The 21,573-nt window shown below is 44.7% G+C and overlaps 1 protein-coding gene across 6 annotated transcripts; it reads right to left on the bottom strand.

Annotated features, from left to right (window-relative positions):
• Window positions 1-236: 236 nt before the first annotated feature.
• Window positions 237-19,799, bottom strand: adpgk (ADP-dependent glucokinase). 6 transcript variants are annotated; one of them, XM_041178434.1, is made up of 7 exons: window positions 19,592-19,799; window positions 18,344-18,569; window positions 16,162-16,224; window positions 13,342-13,462; window positions 11,179-11,375; window positions 9,753-9,851; window positions 237-4,285 (listed from the first exon to the last, which is right to left on the bottom strand). In XM_041178434.1, the coding sequence occupies exons 2-7, from the start codon at window positions 18,434-18,436 to the stop codon at window positions 3,728-3,730; spliced, it is 1,131 nt and encodes a 376-aa protein (XP_041034368.1). In that variant the 5' UTR covers window positions 18,437-18,569; window positions 19,592-19,799; the 3' UTR covers window positions 237-3,727. The 6 variants fall into 6 exon arrangements, with proteins under 6 accessions (XP_041034368.1, XP_041034369.1, XP_041034372.1 ...); XM_041178435.1 differs by having other exon boundaries at window positions 237-4,282; window positions 19,592-19,798; XM_041178438.1 differs by having other exon boundaries at window positions 19,587-19,687.
• Between the last annotated feature and the right edge of the window lie 1,774 nt (window positions 19,800-21,573).

The raw sequence follows: 21,573 nt of genomic DNA, 5'->3' as shown, positions 1-21,573 counted from the left end.
AGCATAGGGAGCCCACCCCTTCATTGTAAAGGGCAGGTGGGTTGCTTTCATTGATTGCACTGAAAAGGTACTCTGAAGATAAAAACCAGGAGGAAGGCAACAGGCAACCACCTCAGCTATTCCTCCCTCATAAGTGGCACAAGAACCTCGTGTGAGACTTGAGTTTAGGACCTGCCCTTGGGGCAGAACACAAGACAAACAGACACACTCTGATAAAATCAATGCAATATTGCATACGACTAAAGCATGTTTGCATTCATTGCCTCTGAACAAATAGGACATTTCACAAATAGAAAACAGCTTTCACCTGCTCTATGTTTTTTAGAAAAACAATTTATTGCAAATCTTGCTTTAAAAAAGTAAAATATTCACTAGATCGATACAGTACCACTGAAAATTAACCGGAAAAAACTCAGATTTTCAAGTAATGTTTGACAACAGCATTTTGCATCAGAGATAGAGGGCAGGAATTCTGCTAACAGAAATACCCATGAGGCATCTCCAGGCTTCTTTACATAAATGCGATAAATAACATACAGCAACCACAGCGTTAACAAACATGGCTAAAATCAACAGAAACTGTGTCAAACATTGTTCTGCAAAATCTGCAACTTAAATCATAAAAGTTATGTTCATGCTGGTATCTCCAAAGTACATATTATAGAGAAAACTAAAAGTTGGTCCTTGCAAATGAACTGAAGATTAAAAAGCCACATGGTCAAATCCTAGCCTAACAATGAGCCTGCCTCAAGTCTTCTGCCCTTCGTGGACAAACTCAGGTTGTTCTCAGCAGAGCCACTAGAGGGGGCAGAAGGACATGAAAATGGCAGCACCAGGACAATACCAGCTCAGATATCTTGTTCAGCTGTCGATGAAGTTGTCCCTGACAGCAAACTCATCATTAAAGGCAGTCCTGGAGCATAAACAATGCAGTGACTGAAAGACCAAGACCAGTTAACTCTGTCCCTCCAAACAACATGGAGGGTCTGCTGTTTTGCCAGGCTATGCTGCAGGATACACTTCATTGGGCTTCATGAAGCTTCCCACAACTTTGGGGAATATCTATGATAAGAACAACAGGCTTACTGACACAATTTTGTATTACAATGCAGTTCCATAATTATAATCAGCTATTGGTCACTTCATTGCAGCACCACGATTAATGTTATAGGAATCCTATCCTTCTCATTTGGATTTACATTAATGCTCAGCATTGCACATCACTTCACCATCTGCTACAGTGCACTGAAGCAATTACATTACTTTAGTGAAAACAGTTTGATAAGCTTGGAAATTCAGCTCATTTAAAAACTTTGTTTTAAGCACAGAATTTATTTTGAATTGCATTTCATCACGTACATATTCTATAAGGTGATTTCTCAGTTAAGAGACATGTCACTGGTACTAAGGGCCTGTGAATATCAGAGGTTTTAACACAGCCAACAACACATCCACCATCACCTCCTCCTGTAAGAAACCCCTCCATCTGTAAAATGTAACACCACAGCCAAAACCAAGGTGCTTTTTAATTGGAAGAAGAAATAGGAGAAAGGGAGAGCAAAGAATTTAACCCATTCCTTAAGACAAAAAGCAGAAAACGAACATAAAATATCCAAATGCACATTTCCAACAAAAGTGGAACTGATTTCCTGTGAGAATCCATCACAGAATAAAGGATTATACAGTTTAAGCCTCAGTTCATCACAGCCATTGATTCAGCAATATTCCATCAGAAAACAGAGATAGTGAGGCTACCTGCACATGTCACTTGTTCTGCTGTTTGCCTCTGGTTCGAGCTTTCCCATCAAGGGGTGGCCTGTAATTCAGAGTGAACAGTGGGAGGAAGACAAGCTGATTTTCTGGTTCTCACATTTATTTTTAACGTCTCTTTATGGTGCAGAGGTAAACTTATACACCCTGTATTCTACAAACCCAAATGCCCTTTCTTCAAGTGCAGGTCAGCAAAGTGAGTTCAGGAAGCTATTCAACTGTGGAGCATCACAGCCGAGTCTAATTCAGCTCCTCAACCAACAATCTGGCTGTGCGCCAGGGATATCTGGATGAGGAGCAGGGTCACCAACTTCTTCTTCCCTCCTGGCCCAAAATCAACTGCAGAACAGAGCTGCTGCCCTAGCGACAACCATCTGAGCCAGCAGAGACTGTAAACCAAATCTGCTCGGTCAGCTGATTCAGCACCACACAAGATGATGTCTCGGACTATCGGGGAGCTGGGGCTCTACATTTCATGTTGTTGCTTGGCAGAATTACATTTTCTCATATTCAGCCAGGTCAGGCATAGCTAAATCAGAATCACGATCAAGAGTCTAACACTTTCTAAAGACAGGGAAAAATCAGCAGTGTCTTCCCCACCCCTGCAGGTGCTCTTTATTTCACCAGATCCTCCTGACATAAATAGAAATTCAGGAATCGTGCTTTGAAATAGAATTGCCTTTTCCCTGAATTAATGGTATTAGCCAGTAGCTCTTAAATTAAGCACAAAAATATATTCTGAATAGAAGCTATTAACCCCACTTAATATAGAAGACATAAAACCCTAGCCATTCAGGAGAACTGTCAGTTAAAAAAGGTCACAGTTGAATTACTGTCACTAGGGATAAGTAAAACGTAACAGAGCATGTGAGGTCACTTAAACTCCTGCACAATTCTACATTCTGATCTTCCAAATCTGGGGTATATCTATGGAGAGAACATTTTGAATTGTGTAACACAAGGAGGAAGTACCGATTGATACCTATCTCTCACAGCTAACGAATGAAGTGAAAGTCAGGCAATTAATTGCTACTCCTCTTGTATTCTATCAATACTAAATCTGGACTGGAGTGTAGATTGTAAACAAAGTGCTCTTTTCCCAGCTTTGGAAAACTCCCATCACATTAAAACATCAGCTTAAATGAATGTTCACTTTTTAGAAAAACTGAACTTTCCCTTTGTTCACACATTTTTAGAGGTTTGTTCACGCTGCTCTAATATTGCAGAATAAAGCACTTCCAGATCAACAACAACAGTGAAGATGCCTCTGTAATGCCCCAATAAGATATGGCAACCCCCAACTCAGCAAAGCACGTCCCACTGCACCACTGAGTCAGATTTAAACTTCTCATACTGACTACCTTGTGATTTCTGAATGAGATTCTTCACTCGCGTCAAATTAGGGGAAATGTTGTGTTGTAAACTTATGCACACTGAATTGAAACCACCATTATAAGACCCACACCACCAGCAGATGGAGAAGACTTTCACCAAAGCAAGCTGGGCTGAATTAGAATTCAGGTCCTCAAGATGAAAGATCAGTACTTAATGCCTGCCTCAAGCACCCCATGACACTAAAAATATCCCAATCAAAGCCAGCACTCTACACCTAGATTTCCAAAGTTCATTTTAACATAACAGAAACAAAATAGAACCTGGTTTTTTTTGATGGAAATGATTTGAAACTTGAATGGAATCCAGTAAACTCCAAGGGGCATTGATTGTTGCAGCAATGGAAACAGCAAAAGGGAGGGGGTGTGACTAGATCATTTACTGGTCAACTTTTATATATTGGGCTGTGGAGCAAAAGCCACAGTTGTACTTGCTGCCCCTTCTTCCTTGCTTTAAGCATATCTGACAACCTCCACCAGCCCCATTTCTACACACTAAACACAGAGAATTTGCCATAAATACAAACTCAATTTTGTTTCTGTCTTGTTGAACAGCGAAGTCCCAGTCACTTCCGCTCAGAATACAAAAGCCCTTCTGCGGAGATGGTGTCTCCCAATCCCACTGTCCTGACCGGGTTGACACACATCAGAACAGGAGTGATGAAAAATGAGATGTTTTCTCTCTGCCACACTCGCACAGGGTTGGTTGGGCTCAATGTCATTTTCTTGTTCTTCAGCAATTTGTCTGTTTGTGACAGAACAAATTCCATAGGAGAATTGAGAACAACTTTTGTGGGGTCGATGGTGTCAGTGCCACATGCTTGACTCCCAGCAACTCTCGCTCCAGCTGCAACAGAGGATATTTGGTTGTTCCAGTATCCATCTACAGTTGCTAGTATGTGATAGGCCAGAGTGTGGAAATGAACACGAGTTAAATCCGAATCCTTACGCGAATCAGTTCGTCCATATTCTTTGAGGAGCCAGAAGATGATATCGCTGACCATTCCAATATCAGGAGCACCATCCCAGTGCCCTTGTGAGGAGTGAGGTCCTGAGCCAGCCTGACTGATAAACAACAGTTCTTGCTCATTCAGGCCAATCGAGTTGACAATAGTAAGAACCTGCTAAGAAAAAGAGAAGCTGATCAGCAGAGTGATGAATCAAGAGAATGCCCAAAACACTCAGGGGGTAATTTTGACATTGGAAATGAGGATTAAGCTGGATTATGGACCTTGGCAGCAGCTGCAATAAGGAGAGGGCAGAGACAGGCAATGCCAGAGAGGTGGAAGTCAGCATTCTTTGCAATAGCGAGGATATGGCTCAGGTTCAAGCAAGTTGCTGAGGTTGCATAGACTGATTCAACCTAAGACAGCGCCTAGAGAGGGATATGGAATTTGCTGAGGGAGCTGAAGACAAGGGCTTCCCAAAGTTTAATTGAAGAAAATTGAGATTCTTGCAGTATTGGATGTCAGACATTCAATCTGATCACATGGAGGCATTGAGGAGGTCGAGAAAGCTGGTGGTGAAACAGAGTTGGGTGTGGTCAGTGTATATGTGGAACCTGACACCACGACTGAGGACGATTTTCTGAAGAGGCAGCATATAAATAAGGAATAGGAGGGAACCAAGGATAAATCGTGGGGTGGGGTGGGGCGGGGCGGGGCAGGGGGGGGGGGGGGGGTTTCACAAGAGATAACGTTGCAGTAGCAGGAAGTGGGGCCACTGCTGGAGAAGCTCTAGTTATGGTAGGGTAGGTCAGTCCTGATGAGAGCAGTCCCAATCCACCCGACCATGGGCAGGCTTGGAAGATGGATGGGGTGGTCGACCATGTCAATTGCTTCACACAGATACTCAAGATGAATGAGGAGTTCACCATGGTTACTTGTGGATGTCATTTAGGACTTTAAATAAGGCTGTTTCAATGTTGTGTCAGGAATGGAAATCTGATCAGAGAAGTTCACGTTCAAGGTTTTGGGAGTGAAAGGGGGTTGGAAATAAACCAACAATCAGCCACATTTCTAAAATACACTCTCAGTGAATACCAAGGGGGGAGGGGGGCAGAAATGGAAAGGGTTATGTGGCATGGCCAAGAGCAGAGCACTGCAGAAGCCTTAGAAGCAGTAATAGGGGTGGAAAAGTGAAGGGAACCTAGTAGGGAGATACAGGGAGAACCAATCACCTGTGATGGATCACTGTTAGGGAGCAGAGGTTTGCTGCAGGAATCAAAGGTTACTCAAGGTCACTAGTTGAGCAATGCAGGCGGGGTTGATAATTCCAATTATTGAGGAATAATGAGTCTGAAACTAGCCTATACCTGAAAACAGGTTTATTTCCAAGATAGCAAAGCAAAGTCACAGAGTCTCCCAGTTCCTCCCCTCAGTGTTTCAGCTGACCCCATTAATATTCTTTGAATACAAATTAACAGAAGATAAAACAAATTAACAAATCAGGGACAAATTAAAAAATTAAAGGTGCAGCCCCTTAAAGGGATACTGCAGGTGTGCCAACACCCATCACCTGTTTAACAATGTAATTGTCATTAAAGCTTTACATTGTAATTTAAAGTGATTGTCATTGAACTGTAATGTAAGGAATAAAACATTTACAGGCGCTGGGTTGGTGAGGTGGTTGAAACAGATTTAAAAATGTAAAAGTTAACTTGTTAAGACGTAGGTACAGTCACTTATCAAGACCCATTTGATGCAGTGTTATGTTATATAAGATGGCTATAACAAGTTATATAAGAATTCCATCCTCATTTCTGCAGATGACACAAAGATAGGTGGGAAGGCAAGCGGTGAGGATGACAGAGTCATAAAGAGAAAAAGGGAGGCTTATGGCAGATACCGAGGACTCAAAACAGTGGAGGCCCTAGAGGAGTATACAATGTGTTAGGAGAACAAAAAGGGAGCATGAAAAAACATCGGCAGGTAAAATAAAGGAAAATCCAAAGTTATTTTATAAGTAACATTAAGAGTAAGAGGATAACTCAGGAAAGAGTAGGGCCCATTAAGGACCATAGTGGTAATTTGTGTGTGGAGCCGGAAGACGTAGGTAGGGTTCTAAATTAATTTGTGTCGGTGTTCACAAGTGAGAGGGACGATGTGGGTATGGGAATCAGGCAGAAGGGCTGTGAAATAATAAAAGAAACTACCATAGAAAGGGAGGAGGTTCTAAGTGGTCTGGCAGGCTTAAAAGTAGATAAATCTCCAGGCCCAGATGAAATGTATCCCAGGCTGATGAGTGAGGCAAGGGAGGAGATAGCAGGGGCACTGGCAATAATTTTCAATACCTCTCTGGCCACAGGAGAGGTGCCAGAGGACAGCCAATATGGTATTGTTATTCAAGGAGGGAGGAAGGGGTAAACCATAGAATTACAGGCCAGTCAGTCTAACCTCAGTGGTGGGGAAACTTTTGGGAGAAATTCTGAGGGGCAGAATTAATCTACATTTGGAGAGGCAGGGATTAATCAAGGACAGTCAGCATGGTTTTGTTAAGGGGAGGTCATGTCTGACAAATTTGATTGAATTTTTTGAAGAGGTGACCAGGTGTGTAGATGAGGGTAATGCATTTGACGTCGTCTACTTGGACTTCAGCAGGGCTTTTGATAAGGTCCCGCATGGGAGACTGATAATGAAGGTAAGAGCCCATGGGATCCAAGGCAATTTGGCAAATTGGATCCAGAATTGGCTGAGTGGCAGGAAGCAGAGGGCGACGGTCAAGGGGTGTTTTTGTGACTGGATGCCTGTGTCCAGTGGGATTCCACAGGGATCGGTGTTGGGCCCCTTGCTGTTTGTGGAATATATAAATAATTTAGACTTGAATGTAGGAGGGTTGAACAGTAAGTTTGCAGATGACACAAAAATTGATGGGGTGGTAAATAGTGAGGAGGATAGCCTTAGATTACAGGAGAATATAGACAGGCTGGTCAGATGGGTTGATCAGTGGCAAATGGAACTTAATCCAGATAAACATGAGGTGATGCACTTGGACAGGACAAACAAGGCACGGGAACACATGATGAATGGTAGGACCCTGGGAAGTACCGAGGATCAGAGGGACCTTAGTGTGCATGTCCACCGGTCCCTTAAGGTAGCGGGACAGGTAGGTAAGGTGGTTAAGAAGATATATGGGAAACTTGCCTTTATTAGCCGAAGCATAGAATATAAGAGCAGGGAGGTTATACTGGAACTGTATAAAACACTGGTTAGGCCACAGCTAGAGTATTGTGTGCAGTTCTGGAATCCGCATTATAGGAAGGACGTGATTGCACTCGAGAGAGTGCAGAGGAGATTTACCAGGATGTTGCCTGAGCTGGAGAGTTTTAGTTATGAGGAGAGATTGGATAGACTGGGTTATTTTCCCTGGAACAGAGGAGATTGAGGGGGGACATGATTGAGGTGTATAAAATTATAAGGGACATAGATAGGGTAGACAGGAAGGAACTTCTCCCCTTGGTGGAGGGATCAATAACTAGGGGGCATAGATTTAAGGTAAAGGGGCAGGAGGTTTAGAGGGGATGTGAGGAAGAATTTTTTCAGCCAGAGGGTGGTGTGAATCTGGAACTCACTGCCTGAAAGGGTGATAAAGGCAGATACCCTCATAACATTTAAGAAGTATGTGGATGTGCACTTGTGATGTCATGGCATACAAGGGCTATGGGCCTAGTGCTGGAAAATGGGATTAGAATAGTTAGATATTTGTTTGACTGGTGCAGACTTGATGGGCCGAAAGGCCTTTTTCTGTGCTGTAGAACTCAATGACTTTGAGTCTACAGAGGGATATTGATAGGGTAAGTGAGTGGACAAAAACTTGGCAGATAATGTGGGGAAAATGTGAGATTATGCACTTTGGCAGGAAGAATACAGGAGCTGAATATTTTTTAAATGAAGACAGACTGCAGAAAGCTGCAGCACAGAAGGATTTGGGGGTCCTCATGCATGAATCACAAAGCTAGCATAAAAGCAGCAGGTAATAGAGAAGGCAAAGGGAATGTTGGCCTTTGTTTCAAAGGGAATGGAGTATAAAATTAAGAAAGTCTTGCTAAAAATGATACAAGGCACTAGTTAGACCACACCTAGAATACTGTGAACAGTTTTGGTCCCCTTATCTAAGAAAAGATACACTGGCATTGGAGGCAAGTCCAGGGAAGGTTCACTAGGTTGATCCCGGGTATAGAGGGATTTTCTTATGAGAGGTTGCGCCTGTGCTCATTGGAGTTTAGAAGAATGAGAGGTGGCCTTATTGAAACATACAAGATTCTTAGGGGGCTTGACAGGGTAGATGCTGAGAGGTTGTTTCCCCTTGTGAGAGAGTTTAGGACCAGAGGGCATAATCTCAGTAAGGGGGTGCCCAAAACAGAGATGAGGAATTTCTTCTTTCGGAGGTGGTGAATCTGTGGAATTCTTTACCACAGCAGGCTGTAGATCTCCAACATCCGCAATATTTATGTCAGCATGGCTGCACTGTCCAGCTGGGTAAAACATGCAACACACTGCAGACAGTTCTTGAACTCCTGACTGGAACAATTTATAGGCAATGGAAGGTGTGTATATGGTTCACTAATGTGCTTCAAGAGAGGAAATTTGTCATCGATACCCAGTTTGACCCACACGACTCTGGAATCACAGCAATGATCTTAACTGGCCTCTAAAATGGTTGGGAAAACCACTTGCATCAAACTTACAGATAGTATCAAGGAGAATATCCATGCTGTTTATAAGTAGACAGGGAAAGGATAAGGGCCCTTGCCTGAGGTTCCCTTCTCTCTGGCACTGTAGCCCTTGCCCCGAGGCTGGTTCGTTAAGTATATTCAAGGCTGAGATAGCATCAAGGGTTATGGGGAAAGGGCAGGAAAGTCGAGTTGAGAATTATCAGATCAGCCATGATCTCATTGAATGGTGGAGCAGACTCGATGGGCCGAATGGCCTACTTCTGCTCCTACATCTTATGGTCTAACCCCACAGATTTTGGTTAATTACTTTGCAATAAAACACACTATCACACAACCATAAGCTTACCGCAAAAATGATTTCTATAACTTACCACATTCAACAAAAACAATATTCCCATTTTTTTCTGCAATTTTTATCCCTGTTGCTCCCCAAAAACCTGCTCCTCAAACCTCATCGTTCTTCATCTGTCCCTCGATGGTGAGTGCCTGCAGCATATTCATTACACTCAAGTCACACAGAGAAACCTGACCCTCTGTCTAGCCAACATTAACATGGCCAGTTCCAAAGAGGCATACTGGAGTCAAAACATTAACTCTGTTTCCCTCTCCACAGATGCTGCCAGACCTGCGGAGTTTTTTTTCAGCATTTTCTGTTTTTGTTTCAGATCTGCAACCTCCACAGTATTCATGTCAGCGTGGCTGCACTGTGCAGCTGGATAAACGCACAACGAAGAGCAACAAGCATTCCAGCTGATTTAGCCCCGAGGATTTGATGCCAATTTTTATTTTCCCAACTGCTGAACCAACCAAGATCAGCCAACTCAGCAGACCAATACCTTCCTGATGTGACCAGCTCAGTGCTACATCAATTCCTCATGCAGAGCCCTGCGCCCACCACCACCAAAAATAATGGTTACCTGTTCCACGATGGAATTCATATATGTCGTGTCTGTCATACTGGCCAGCTCCAGGTGCACTGAAACTTCATTAGGGATCTCCGAGATTAACACACTAACCTGTTGTTTTTCAGTATAGGAGAAAACAGAAGTCATTATGTTAGAACTGAAACAGGCAAGAGTTGGAGTTCATCAGTTGAGTAACATTCTGCTGTAACAAAATCATTGCAAACTCTGTGACAAGTCTAAACGTTAACCCTTCCACAAGCAGCAGTGAAACCCGTGTCCTCGAGTACTGAAACAAGCGTTTATACAATGGTCAGGTTTCCAACGTCTCCCCACATGGCCAGTTTTCAATGGGGTATTGCAACCAAGCTCAATTCTGGAACCACCTGATGCCCAAAAACAGGCACTTTCCAGCAGCAATTGCTGAATAGCACAGCAGGTATGATCGCTATAGGTAGAGTGAAGGAACAGGAGAGCATGCAACATACTGCAGACAGCAGTTATAGGCAATGGAAGGTGTGTATATGGCTCACTAATGTCCTTCAAGAGAGGAAACCTGTCATCCATACCCAGCCTGACCCAGACGACTCCAGAATCACAGCATTGATCTTAACTGGCCCCTGAAATGGCTGGGAAAACCACTCAGTTGCATCAAACTTACAGATAGTATCAAGGATAATATCCATGCCATTTATAAGTAAACAGGGAAAGGAAAAAAGGAGTGCTAATTAAAAACATTCTAGTGTGACAAAGGCAGGAGAAAAAGGATACAATCACAGAGAGGGAGGGGAGAGTGGAGATCAGTGAATGAAATTAATGTGAACAGGAAAATTAGAATGGGAAAAATAATGGGGCCGAGTATCTTCTTGTTTTAGACCCCTTGTACTTTAACACGTTCATCCTTTAAGCCAACTCTCTCCATTATGTACATGACGTTAGTTTGTCTCGTTGGTTGCAAATTTCTTATTTATTTCAACACAAGATCTTATCTTCAGGACTAGGCTGGGTATTGATTAACCCTCACTGAGCTATAACCTGAGAAAAGGTTTTTCTTAATATTATCATTATTCAACCCAACTCTCTGTAGATTCTTACAGCAACAACAGCTTGAATTTATGTAGTGCCTGTAACACTGTAAAAAACATCTGAGTTTATCAAAGAAGGAAGCAATGGGCACACAGCAGTAGAAGAATTAGGAGAGAAAGAACAATAGTAGCTTACACTATAGGAGGAGGATAATCTTTGCAATCCAAAATTACTCTGGCTCTTTTGATGACTGAAAAGTCAGAAAGGTTGTGAAGATTGTTAATGACACAAGTTTAGGGAGGGTTTTCCGGGAACAAAGATTGATGGCTCTACCACAGCACCATCTTGGGGTTTGATGCTGACAGAGGTAGGGCTTACCCAATAATAGTGTGCTTATTATGTATTTCTGCCTTACCTCCTGGAGTCTCTTGTTTCGTTCTTCTTTACCCTGTCCATCCATCATGTGTAGACCCGAAAGGACAATCAGCTCCGGTTCAAATTCCTCCAGACTTGCTATGAATGTCTCCATCATGTTCATCTCTCCATTTGACATGTCATGGGAGAAGATGAAGCGGTTGGCATGAGGTGCCTTAATCTCCCCCAACACATCCCCTACACAACACACAACAGTCAGCACTTAGCTTCATTCTTCGCAAAGATAGACTTTGGTGTGTTACATAATCCAGAGCATTTAACATCAGTTTTCACTGTACTCCCGTCACTGGTTGCATGTCAGATATCTGATTGAGGTACAGGCTACATGTAGTGACGCCTTGACTTACAGTGTGAGCTGAAGGCTAAAGCCTTATGCTTATACAACAGAAGTGCTCTTCTTCAAACAGAGATGAGGACTTTTTAATAAACACTGGAAGAAGCAGATTGCAGACTAGCATATTATCTAGAGAGCAGCACTCCCTTCGATTATGTGCTCAATACACCAGGGGAGGGGCTCAAACCTTCTGACCCAAAGGGAGGATTGATACAATTGAACACTAAGATAAAAGCAAAAAACTGTGGATGCTGGAAATCCAAAACAAAAATAAAAATACCTGGAAAAACTCAGCGGGTCTGACAGCATCTGCGGAGAGGAACACAGTTAATGTTTCGAGTCCGTATGACCCTTCAAGAGTCGTACAGACTCGAAACGTTAACTGTGTTCCTCTCCGCAGATGCTGTCAGACCTGCTGAGTTTTTCCAGGTATTTTTATTTTTATTTTTGATACAATTGAGTCAGGCAGACACAGTACAATGAAACTGCTCAAACAATGTGGCCATCTCAGATTTCACAGAATCACAGTGCAGAAGAGGCCCTTCGGCACATCAAGTCTGCACCGACACGTGAGAAACACCTGACCTATCTAATCCCATTTACCAGCACTCGGCCCATAGCCTTGAATGTTATGACGTGCCAAGTGCTCATCCAGGTGCTTTTTAAAGGTTGTGAGGAAACCCGCCTCCACCACCCTCCCAGGCAGTACATTCCAGACCATCACCACCCTCTGGGTAAAAAAGTTTTTCCTGACATCCCCCTAAACCTCCTGCCCCTCACCAAAAACTTATGCCCCCTCGTGACTGACCCTTCAACTAAGGGGAACAGCTGCTCCCTATCCACCCTGTTCATGCCCCTCGTAACCTTGTACACCTTGATCAGGTCGCCCCTCAGTCTTCTCTGCTCCAACGAAAACAACCCAAGACTATCCAACCTCTCTTCATAACTTAAATGTTTCATCCCAGGCAACATCCTGGTGAATCTCCTCCACACCCCCTCCAGTGCAGTCACATCCTTCCTATAATGTGGCGACCAGAACTGCACACGGTACTCCAGATGTGGCCTCACCAAGGTTCTATACAACTCCAATATGACCTCTCTACTTTTGTAATCAATGCCTCAATTGATAAAGGCAAGTGTCCCATTTGCCTTTTTCACCATCCCACTAACATGCCCCTTCGCCTTCAGAGATCTATGGACACACACACCAATGTCCCTTTGTTCCTCAGAACTTCCTAGTGTCATGCCGTTCATTGAATAATTCCTTGTCAAATTACTTTTTCCAAAGTGTATCACCTCACACTTTTCAGGATTAAATTCAATCTGCCACTTATCTGCCCATTTGACCATCCCGTCTATATTTTCCTATAGCCCAGTCATTTCCTTACAAGTGTCTTTTGCAGAAACTGAAAACTTTGGAACTCATCCCCGCCTCTTGATCTTTTCTTCCACCTCTTCAAAACCATCACATCACCAATATTTGATTCACTTTTTCTGTCCTACTCTTTCAATCTTTCAGCATTTCAAAGCAAAATCCATGAAAATGGTATTTACTGGAAAGTAGAAAAATTTCCTATCTCGTTATTGATACATTATAGTTGCTGGGATCTCTTGGTGCAAGACCTGGCTGCAGCATTTTCTACCTTACAACAGTGACTACATTTCACACGTGCTTGATTGGCTGTAAAATGCTTTGGGACACTGGGGGTCATTGAGACCAATGGAAGCAACTGGTGGAGTTGCGATTGGCTTTACATTAGAAATGTCCCCTCTCCCTGATGCTACGAACACTGTACACTCCAAACTCACCAGCCTGATACTCCAGAATGAGATGATACTCGTCCACCTCCTGCAACGATTTGGGTGGGATAATAATTCGATCGCCCAAGAGTTCATGAAGTTTCGGACCAACTGGGCCACACAGCAGCACCTGCAGCCAAATCAAGCATTAGTACTCATCCCAATAACTGAACATACTTGCACAGAACAATAGGCATTACAATGCATTTAGGGGATGTTGCAGAGATCAGCAGACACAGGATTGTGCCAATATAGTCTTGCAGATGGTCAACTGTTTGTCACAGCCTCGAGTATGGTGAGGTGCTCAGAGGAGGAGTTTGGGAACTATACATGCTGCACCATCCAAGTGATACCAGCAGTGTTACTGCTGCTGCCCGCTGCTGGGCCAAACTGATTCATCATCAATAGGCCCTTCCAATAGTGCTGCTGATTAAAGCACAAAGCAGCTCAGTCAAACAGATCCTCCAGGACCAATCCACACCAAGCTGAGTCAACAGATCTTCGACAGGAGATGATGGGAGTGAGAACAAATGGCCTCACAAATCAGAAAAGATGAAAATCACCTCAGATTCCCACTCCTCACTCCTGCAGGAGAGCATATGTAGACATTGGATGAGGGAAGGATTGGGCTTCACTGTGATGCCTCTTGGTCAAAGAGTCCTTACTGTCGAAGTTTATAATTTGTGCAGTCAGCACACACAGAATTGTCCCCCAGCGAGAGTCAGCACCTTCAGGAACTGTTCCCCCCAATGAAAATCAGCACCTTCAGGAACTGTCCCCCAGGGAGAGTCAGCACCTTCAGGAACTGTCCCCCAGGGAGAGTCAGCACCTTCAGGAACTGTCCCCCAGGGAGAGTCAGCACCTTCAGAAACTGTCCCCCCAGTGAGAGTCATCACCTTCAGCAACTGTCCCCCCAGTGAGAGTCAGCACCTTCAGCAACTGTCCCCCCAGTGAGAGTCAGCACCTTCAGAAACTGTCTCCCAGTGAGAGTCAGCACCTTCAGAAACTGTCTCCCAGTGAGAGTCAGCACCTTCAGAAACTGTCTCCCAGTGAGAGTCAGCACCTTCAGGAGCACATGAATTAGGAGAAGGAGTGAGCCATTTGGCCCCTCGAGCCTGCTCTGCCATTCAATCGGATCATGGCTGGTCTGATTGTAACCTCAACTTCACATTCCCACCTACCCCATTAACATTTCACCCCCTTACTTAACAAGAATCTATCTAGCTCTGCCATAAAAATATTCAAAGACTGCTTCCACCACCTTTTGAGGAAGATCCAAAGATCCACGGCCTTCAGGGAAAAAAATTTCTCATCTCCGTTTTACATGGGTAATTCCTTATTTTTAAACAGTGACCCCTACTTCTAGATTCTTCCACAAAGTGAAACATCCTCTCCACATCCACCTTGACAAGACCCCTCAGGATCTTACATATTTCAATCAAGTCACTTCTTGCTTCTCTAAATTTCAGCAGATACAAACCTAGTCTGTCCAACCTTTCCTCATAAGACAACCCTCCCATTCCAGGTATTAGTCTAGTAAACCTCCTCTGAACTGCTTCTAATGCAATTACATACTTCCTTAAATAAGGTGACCAATACTGTACACAGTACTCCAGAAGCGGTTTCACCAGTGCCCTGTACAACTGAAGCATATAACCTCCCTACTTTTGGATTTAATTCCCCTCACAATAAACGATAACATTCTATTAGCTTTCCTAATTGCTTGCTGTACCTACATACTAAGCTTTTGCAACTCATGCACTAAGACACCCAGATCCCTCTGTATTTCAGAGCTCTGCAATCCCTCACCATTTAGATAATATGCTTCTTTTTCACTTTTCCTGCCAAAGTGGACAATTTCACATTTTCCCACATTATACTCCATTTGCCAGATCTTTGCCCACTCACTTAATTTATCTATATCCCTTGTAACCTCCTTATGCCCTCTACACATCTTATTTTCCTACCTATCTTTGTGTCATCAGCAAATGTAGCAACCATACCTTCGGTCCTTTCATCAAAGTCATTTATATAAATTGTAAAAAGTCAAGGCCTCAGCACCGATCCCTGTGGCACACCACTCATTATATTTCACCAATCAAAAAAAAGACTCATTTATGTCTACTCTCTGTTTCCTGTTAGCGAGCCAACCTGCTATCCATGCCAATATTTTACTCCCTACACCATGAGCTTTTATTTCCATAATAACTTTTGATGTGTAACTTATCAAATGCCTTCTGGAAATTTAAGTACAGTACATCCACCGGTTCCTCTTTATCCACACTACATTTTCCAAAGAACTCCAATAAATTGGTTAAACATTATTTTCTTTCACAAAACCATGATGACTCTGCCTGATTAACTTGAATTTTTCCAAGTGCCCTGCTACAACATCTTTAAAAATAGCTTCTAACCTTTTCCCTATGATATGTTAAGCTAACTGGCCTGTAGTCTTCTGCTTTCTGTCTCCCCCCGACATCCCAGTGAGAGTCAGACTTTCAGCAACCACCCCCAGTGAGAATCAGCACCCCTAGATCTGCACCCACAGGGCAAATCTCTAGGTTAGAGACACAAGTACAAAGCTGACAAAAAATATCTAGACCACTCATCCAGAAAAACAAGAGGGACCAGCTGTAGTTTTTGAGGGTTAGAAATAATGAGAATTAAATTTCCACCCCCCCCCCCCCCCCACCCACCCGCCCCCCCACCCCCCCCCCCCAACCCAACACCCCCCCCCCCCCCCCCCCCCCCCCCCCCCCCCCCCCCCCCCCCCCACCATTCTGAGACCACTCTATTCATGCTCTACAACACAGGGATAACAAGACTAACCGACAGATTTGGATTTGTGCTCAGCTTCTGGCCAATCAGGGCAGCGTTTCCTCCGACAAAGTGCTGAAAGAAAGACCAAAAGGAAAAAGTCAACAACCAGGTCTGACGTTAATTTATCAGCTCTATTTCTTCTGCACCATTCCCATTGTGGCTTCCAAAGGTCTCACTGGGGTAACTCGATGTGTTAGCCCAATGCTATATGAGAACAATTAGTGAAATCAATACACTTTCATATTGTTTTACTCATAATTCATCCCCTCAAATTATTCCCACCCACAATGCTAGTTAACTCCGGCACATTGCCTTCGCTAGAGTGATCAGTCTCCGCACCTTCAGGAACTGTTCTGCCCCCCACCCCACCCACCCCCTTCACCAAGTGAGAGTCAGCACCTTCAGGAACTATCCCCCAGTGAAAGTCAGCACCTTCAGGAACTGTCCCCCAGGGAGAGTCAGCACCTTCAGGAACTGTCCACCCTCCCTGTGAGATTCAGCACCTTCAGGAACTGTCCCCCCTCCCCCCAGTGAGAGTCAGCACCTTCAGGATCTGTTCCCCCAGTGAGAGTCAGCACCTTCAGGAACTGGCCCCCAGTGAGAGTCAGCACCTTCAGGAACTGTCCCCCAGTGAGGGTCAGCACCTTCAGGAACTGTCCCCCAGTGAGGGTCAGCACCTTCAGGAACTGTCCCCAAGTGAGACTCAGCACCTTCAGGAACTATCCCCCAGTGAGAGTCAGCACCTTCAGGAACTGTCCCCCAGTGAGAGTCAGCACCTTCAGGAAATGTCCCCCAGTGAGAGTCAGCACCTTCAGGAAATGTCCCCCAGTGAGAGTCAGCACCTTCAGGAACTGTCCAGCAGGGAGAGTCAGCACCTTCAGGAACTATCCCCCAGTGTGAGTCAGCACCTTCAGTAACTGTCCCCCTGTGAGAGTCAGCACCTTCAGGAACAATCCCCCAGTGAGAGTCAGCACCTTCAGGAACTGTCCCCCAGTGAGAGTCAACAGCTTCAGAGGTGCAAGGAGAAAGCAAATAAAAAGCGAAATAAAATAAATCACAAACCAATAATTGGAATAATTTCTGTCAAAATGTTGTAGATAATTTTTCTAAATGTAAAGCTATTATCATTCCAAATTAGAGACAGGGTCTGGATTTAATGACAAAGGCCCTTTGTGAGAAAGTTGGCTTTCAATTATTAAAGGCATTTCACGACATGGCTTCTGGCTGATTTCCAGAATACCATGAGCTGTTTCTGCTTTACGAGTTGAAATAGAGGCTTAGTTGACACATCATTTCACTGGATACTAATCAAACGATGCCTGTTTTTCATTGGGAGTTAAGTATATCTTTAGGGACCATCAGAATATAAAACAATAGTTGTCTTTTTATGATCATGAATGTAGGAAATCATAGCCAAGCTCACATCTGGGTACAGTGGAGTCACAGAACCCTAGTTGTAGAACCTAACTTCTTTTGCAACTTTACAGGAATAAGCAATAAGACTTTATTCATCAGTAAGCAGTGCATCCCACTCTCACAAACTGTTTTGTTACACTCAGTGTTATGGTGAATACAATTCGCAAGTTTGTCTAAATATCACAGGGGCATAAGTTCCCAAACCACTCGATAAAATACTGGTTTCTGAGAGATTGGAATTAAAGAAAATCTCTTGCCCTCCTTTGTCAGTTTTCCTCTGAATTTTTCTCTCATCTCTCCCAAAGCTTAAAGATGTCATCCTGCAATGAGATGTTAAACAGAGGCCCTGCCTACCTCTTTCATATTCATGTACTAATCAAATAATCTGGCCATCTATCTCATTCCATATGCAGGAGCTCTGTCGTGTATATCAATGCATTGAAAAGTATTTCATTGGCTGTGAAGCACTTGAGGATATCCTCGGGAAATGGATGGCACTGTGTAAATACAAACTCTTATCACATTCCTTCCCATTCTGTGCACCAGTCCAGATAGAATTCATTCTTTCCATAATCTCAAAACTGTGCGACTCCTAACCAGCTCCAACAACTTGCACCTTCAATGCCTACCCTTCCTCTGACCACCGTGCTGTCATCTAAACAATCCTTCTTGATTTATCTTGTTTTCTCTCCCACTTTGGTCAAGCTGGGCATTGGCCCATACTGTGGATGTTGGCCTGTCAGCTGGGTTGTTGCTCAATAAACAAAAGCTGCACCTTAGCTCCTGGGAACTGGGACGCAGTCTGTGCAATTTTCTGAAAGACTTCTTTGTCAGCGAAGAATCGTTCAGCTGCAACTCCTTTCTCCATGAAGTAGGAGAAGGTTTCCTTCAGGTCTTCTCTTGATTGAAGAGTGTCATGGTCCACTTTATTTACAGGATCCAACGCCAGCGCTTCCAAGAGTCCAATTCCACACACCACCACATCCACACAGGCATTCACTCTGGCCAAGAGAAGGGAGAAGCAGTCAGCAACATAGAGCACTACCCAGTGACAGTGTAATAAAAGCTAAACATTGCAGGTGGTGGAAATCTGAAATAAAAACAGAAAATGCTGGAAATACTCAGGAGGTCGGGGAGTGTCTGTGGAGAGGTAAACAGAGTTGACGTTTCAAGTCAAATATAACATTTCTTCAGAAGGTGCCTTTGAGAGGGAGGAACAACAAAAGGATGTGGTCGAGGATGGGAGAAGTTAAAATGACCAAGCTGTCATGGAACAAAAGGCAAAGGGGGTGGTAAGGGCTGTAGTAAACAATCAAAGCATTCATCCAGAGTGAGTGTGAATGTCAGAATGAGCATTTGCAGCATTTTCTGTTGTGATTAAACCCAGCGACAGCCTGGCTGTTCAGGGCGGGCCTGGGCTCCCAGAGCCTGGGGATAAAATCCCCAACCCTCAGTGACTTTCGTGCCAGGGGAAGAGAACAGCAACAAGGCCCCGGTCACCGAGCAACAAAGAGCCGCGGCAGTGACCTCTGCCCACTCACCCTACGGCCACCCGCGTCCAGCTGCTGCCGGGGGCTCGGATAAGCGAGTCCCAGGCCTCGGCCACCACCTCCTCGGGCGCCCGCATCACCGACAGCCTGAACAGGTAATCGGACAGGAACTGCACGGCGTCCGCAGGGGCCTGTATCGGGTAATAGGAGACGAGGAGATGGAGAACGACGGCCACCAGCGCCACCGCGGCAGTGGTTCGCCACATCCTGCCCAGGGGGCCGAGCGCAGCAACCCGACTGGAAACCGGCGCCCGACCGGAAACTAGGCCGCGCGTCCCGCCCCGCCCCGCCCCGCCCCGCCCCAACAGACCCGTCCGGGGCGGGGCGGGGTGGGGGGGGAGGGGCTTGCCTGCGCCTGCGCGCTGGCGGCCGCCAGTTCCCATGGTAACCGGGCCTAGGGCGCTGCAGGAGGCCTCGCTTGCCCCGCTGAACGCTGGCCGCACCCTCCCCCCCCCCACCCCACCTCACCTCACCTCTCCGCGCCTGGATTCCAAAGAGACCGCAAGCCGGAAATGAAAGTAGAAAGAGTGCACCGCCCAGGAGCCCTTTGGTCAGAGCCTCCAACCTGTGGTCTTCCAGCGTTTTCCCTTCCAGCGGGTTGAGCTGTCGGCGGGTCGGTCCGATGCCCTGTTTTGTTCTGCTGAATAGAGCTGACTCGCGCCAGAATACAACAAAACTTCAAACAGGCTGACAAACCCAGAATAACCCCGATTAGCATAAAAAAAAACAAACACGTTGGGTGAGTTAGTGACGTGAGCCCGGCTTGTCGGCTCAACCTTCCTGCAGGGGTAATTGGTGGGAGGGTGTTGTTGACCCAGAGGTTGTGGGTTGCAACACTGACATGGCAAAAATTGGGACGTTAAATGAGATAAGTATGATAATTTGGCAGCCAGCACCAGAGGAAAAATGCTTAAAAGTTGCCATGCTGTCATTTTATTTTTTTTTAATTAAAAAAAAAAGCAAATACATTAATGTGCTTCAGAATTGGGTGGAAACATGGAAAATATATGGCACCTGCCAGCCTGCGCCAATTTCACCTACAAATGACACCGGTCCCACTGTGTCCAGTTCTCTTTTGAACATTATTTAATCTGCTTCCACCCTTTCAGGCAGTGTGTTCCAGATCACCAGAAGGAAAATCAGTGGAAACTAGGAAATAAGAATGCTGGTCCAAACTGGTCTTATACACTTTAAGATTGAACACCAGTAAAACTGGGAGATAAGAGTGCTGGTCCAAACTCCTTTGATGATCTGCTTCCATCACTGCTTTTGCCTACAACCACACCACCCCCCCCTCCACTTCTCTCCCCCCACCCAACCCCACCCCCCACCACCTTAAACCAGCTTATATTTCACCCCTTCCTGGCATTCGCCTAGTTCTGTCGAAGGGTCATGAGGACTCGAAACGTCAACTCTTTTCTTCTCCGCCGATGCAGCCAGACCTGCTGAGTTTTTCCAGGTAATTCTGTTTTTGGTTTGTTTTTTTTCCTCCTGGGTCACAAGAACTCACAGCATAATAAAGCTTCTCCTCATGTTCCCCATCAGGTCTGTTGCCAATAAATCTGTGCAGTCAAGTAAAGTGTTCTGTTACTGGACTTTGTGATGTTATAGGAACACAGGAGACGGCCATTCTGCCTCTCAAGCCTGCTCCGTCATTCAACTAGATCATGGCTGATCTTCTATCTCAACGCCATTTTTCCACACTATCCCCACATCTCTTGATATCTTAAACATATAGAAATCTATTGATCTCTACTTTGAATATACTCAATGACTGAGTCTTCACAGCCCTAACTCTGGGGTAGAGAATTCATCCTTTCAGTGAAGAAATTCCTCATCAACTCTCCTAAATGTTCTATCTGTTATTCGGAGACTGTGTCCATGGTTCTAGACTTCTCCACCCCCAACACACCCCAGCCAGGGAAACATCCCTTTGCATCTATCTTGTCGAGCCCTGTACGAATTTTGTAAGCTTCAAGGAGATCACCTCTCATTCTTCTAAATTCTAGAGAGTATAAGTCCAGTTTGCTCAATCTTTCCTTTTAGGACAATAGAATAACATTGCTTTAGCACAAAAGGAAGCCATTCAGCCCATCGAGTCCATGCCGGGTCTCTGCAAGCTTGGCAATTTAACTAATCCAACCCCTACATCCTTTCCTTGAATCCCTCTCTTCAGGTGTTATACCATACATAAGAACATGTGAATCAGGAGCAGTAGTAGGCCAATTAGAAACAGAAAATGCTAGAAAAACTCGGCAGGTCTGGCAGCATCTGTGAAGAGAGAAACAGAGTTAATGCTCTGAGACCATATGATTCTTCTTCAGCTCTGTTGAAATTCTTCCCTTTCTATTTTTATTTCAGATTTCCAGCAGTATTTTGCTTTTATCTCACCAGGAGTAGGCCATGTGACACCTCAAGTGTGCTCTGTTTATGCCTAACAGTTCAAGTGCTGTTT

The sequence above is a fragment of the Carcharodon carcharias genome, chromosome 32 (genome assembly GCF_017639515.1).
Source record: "Carcharodon carcharias isolate sCarCar2 chromosome 32, sCarCar2.pri, whole genome shotgun sequence".
Lineage (NCBI taxonomy): Eukaryota > Metazoa > Chordata > Chondrichthyes > Lamniformes > Lamnidae > Carcharodon > Carcharodon carcharias.
This window is presented reverse-complemented; position numbering and strand designations above follow the sequence as displayed.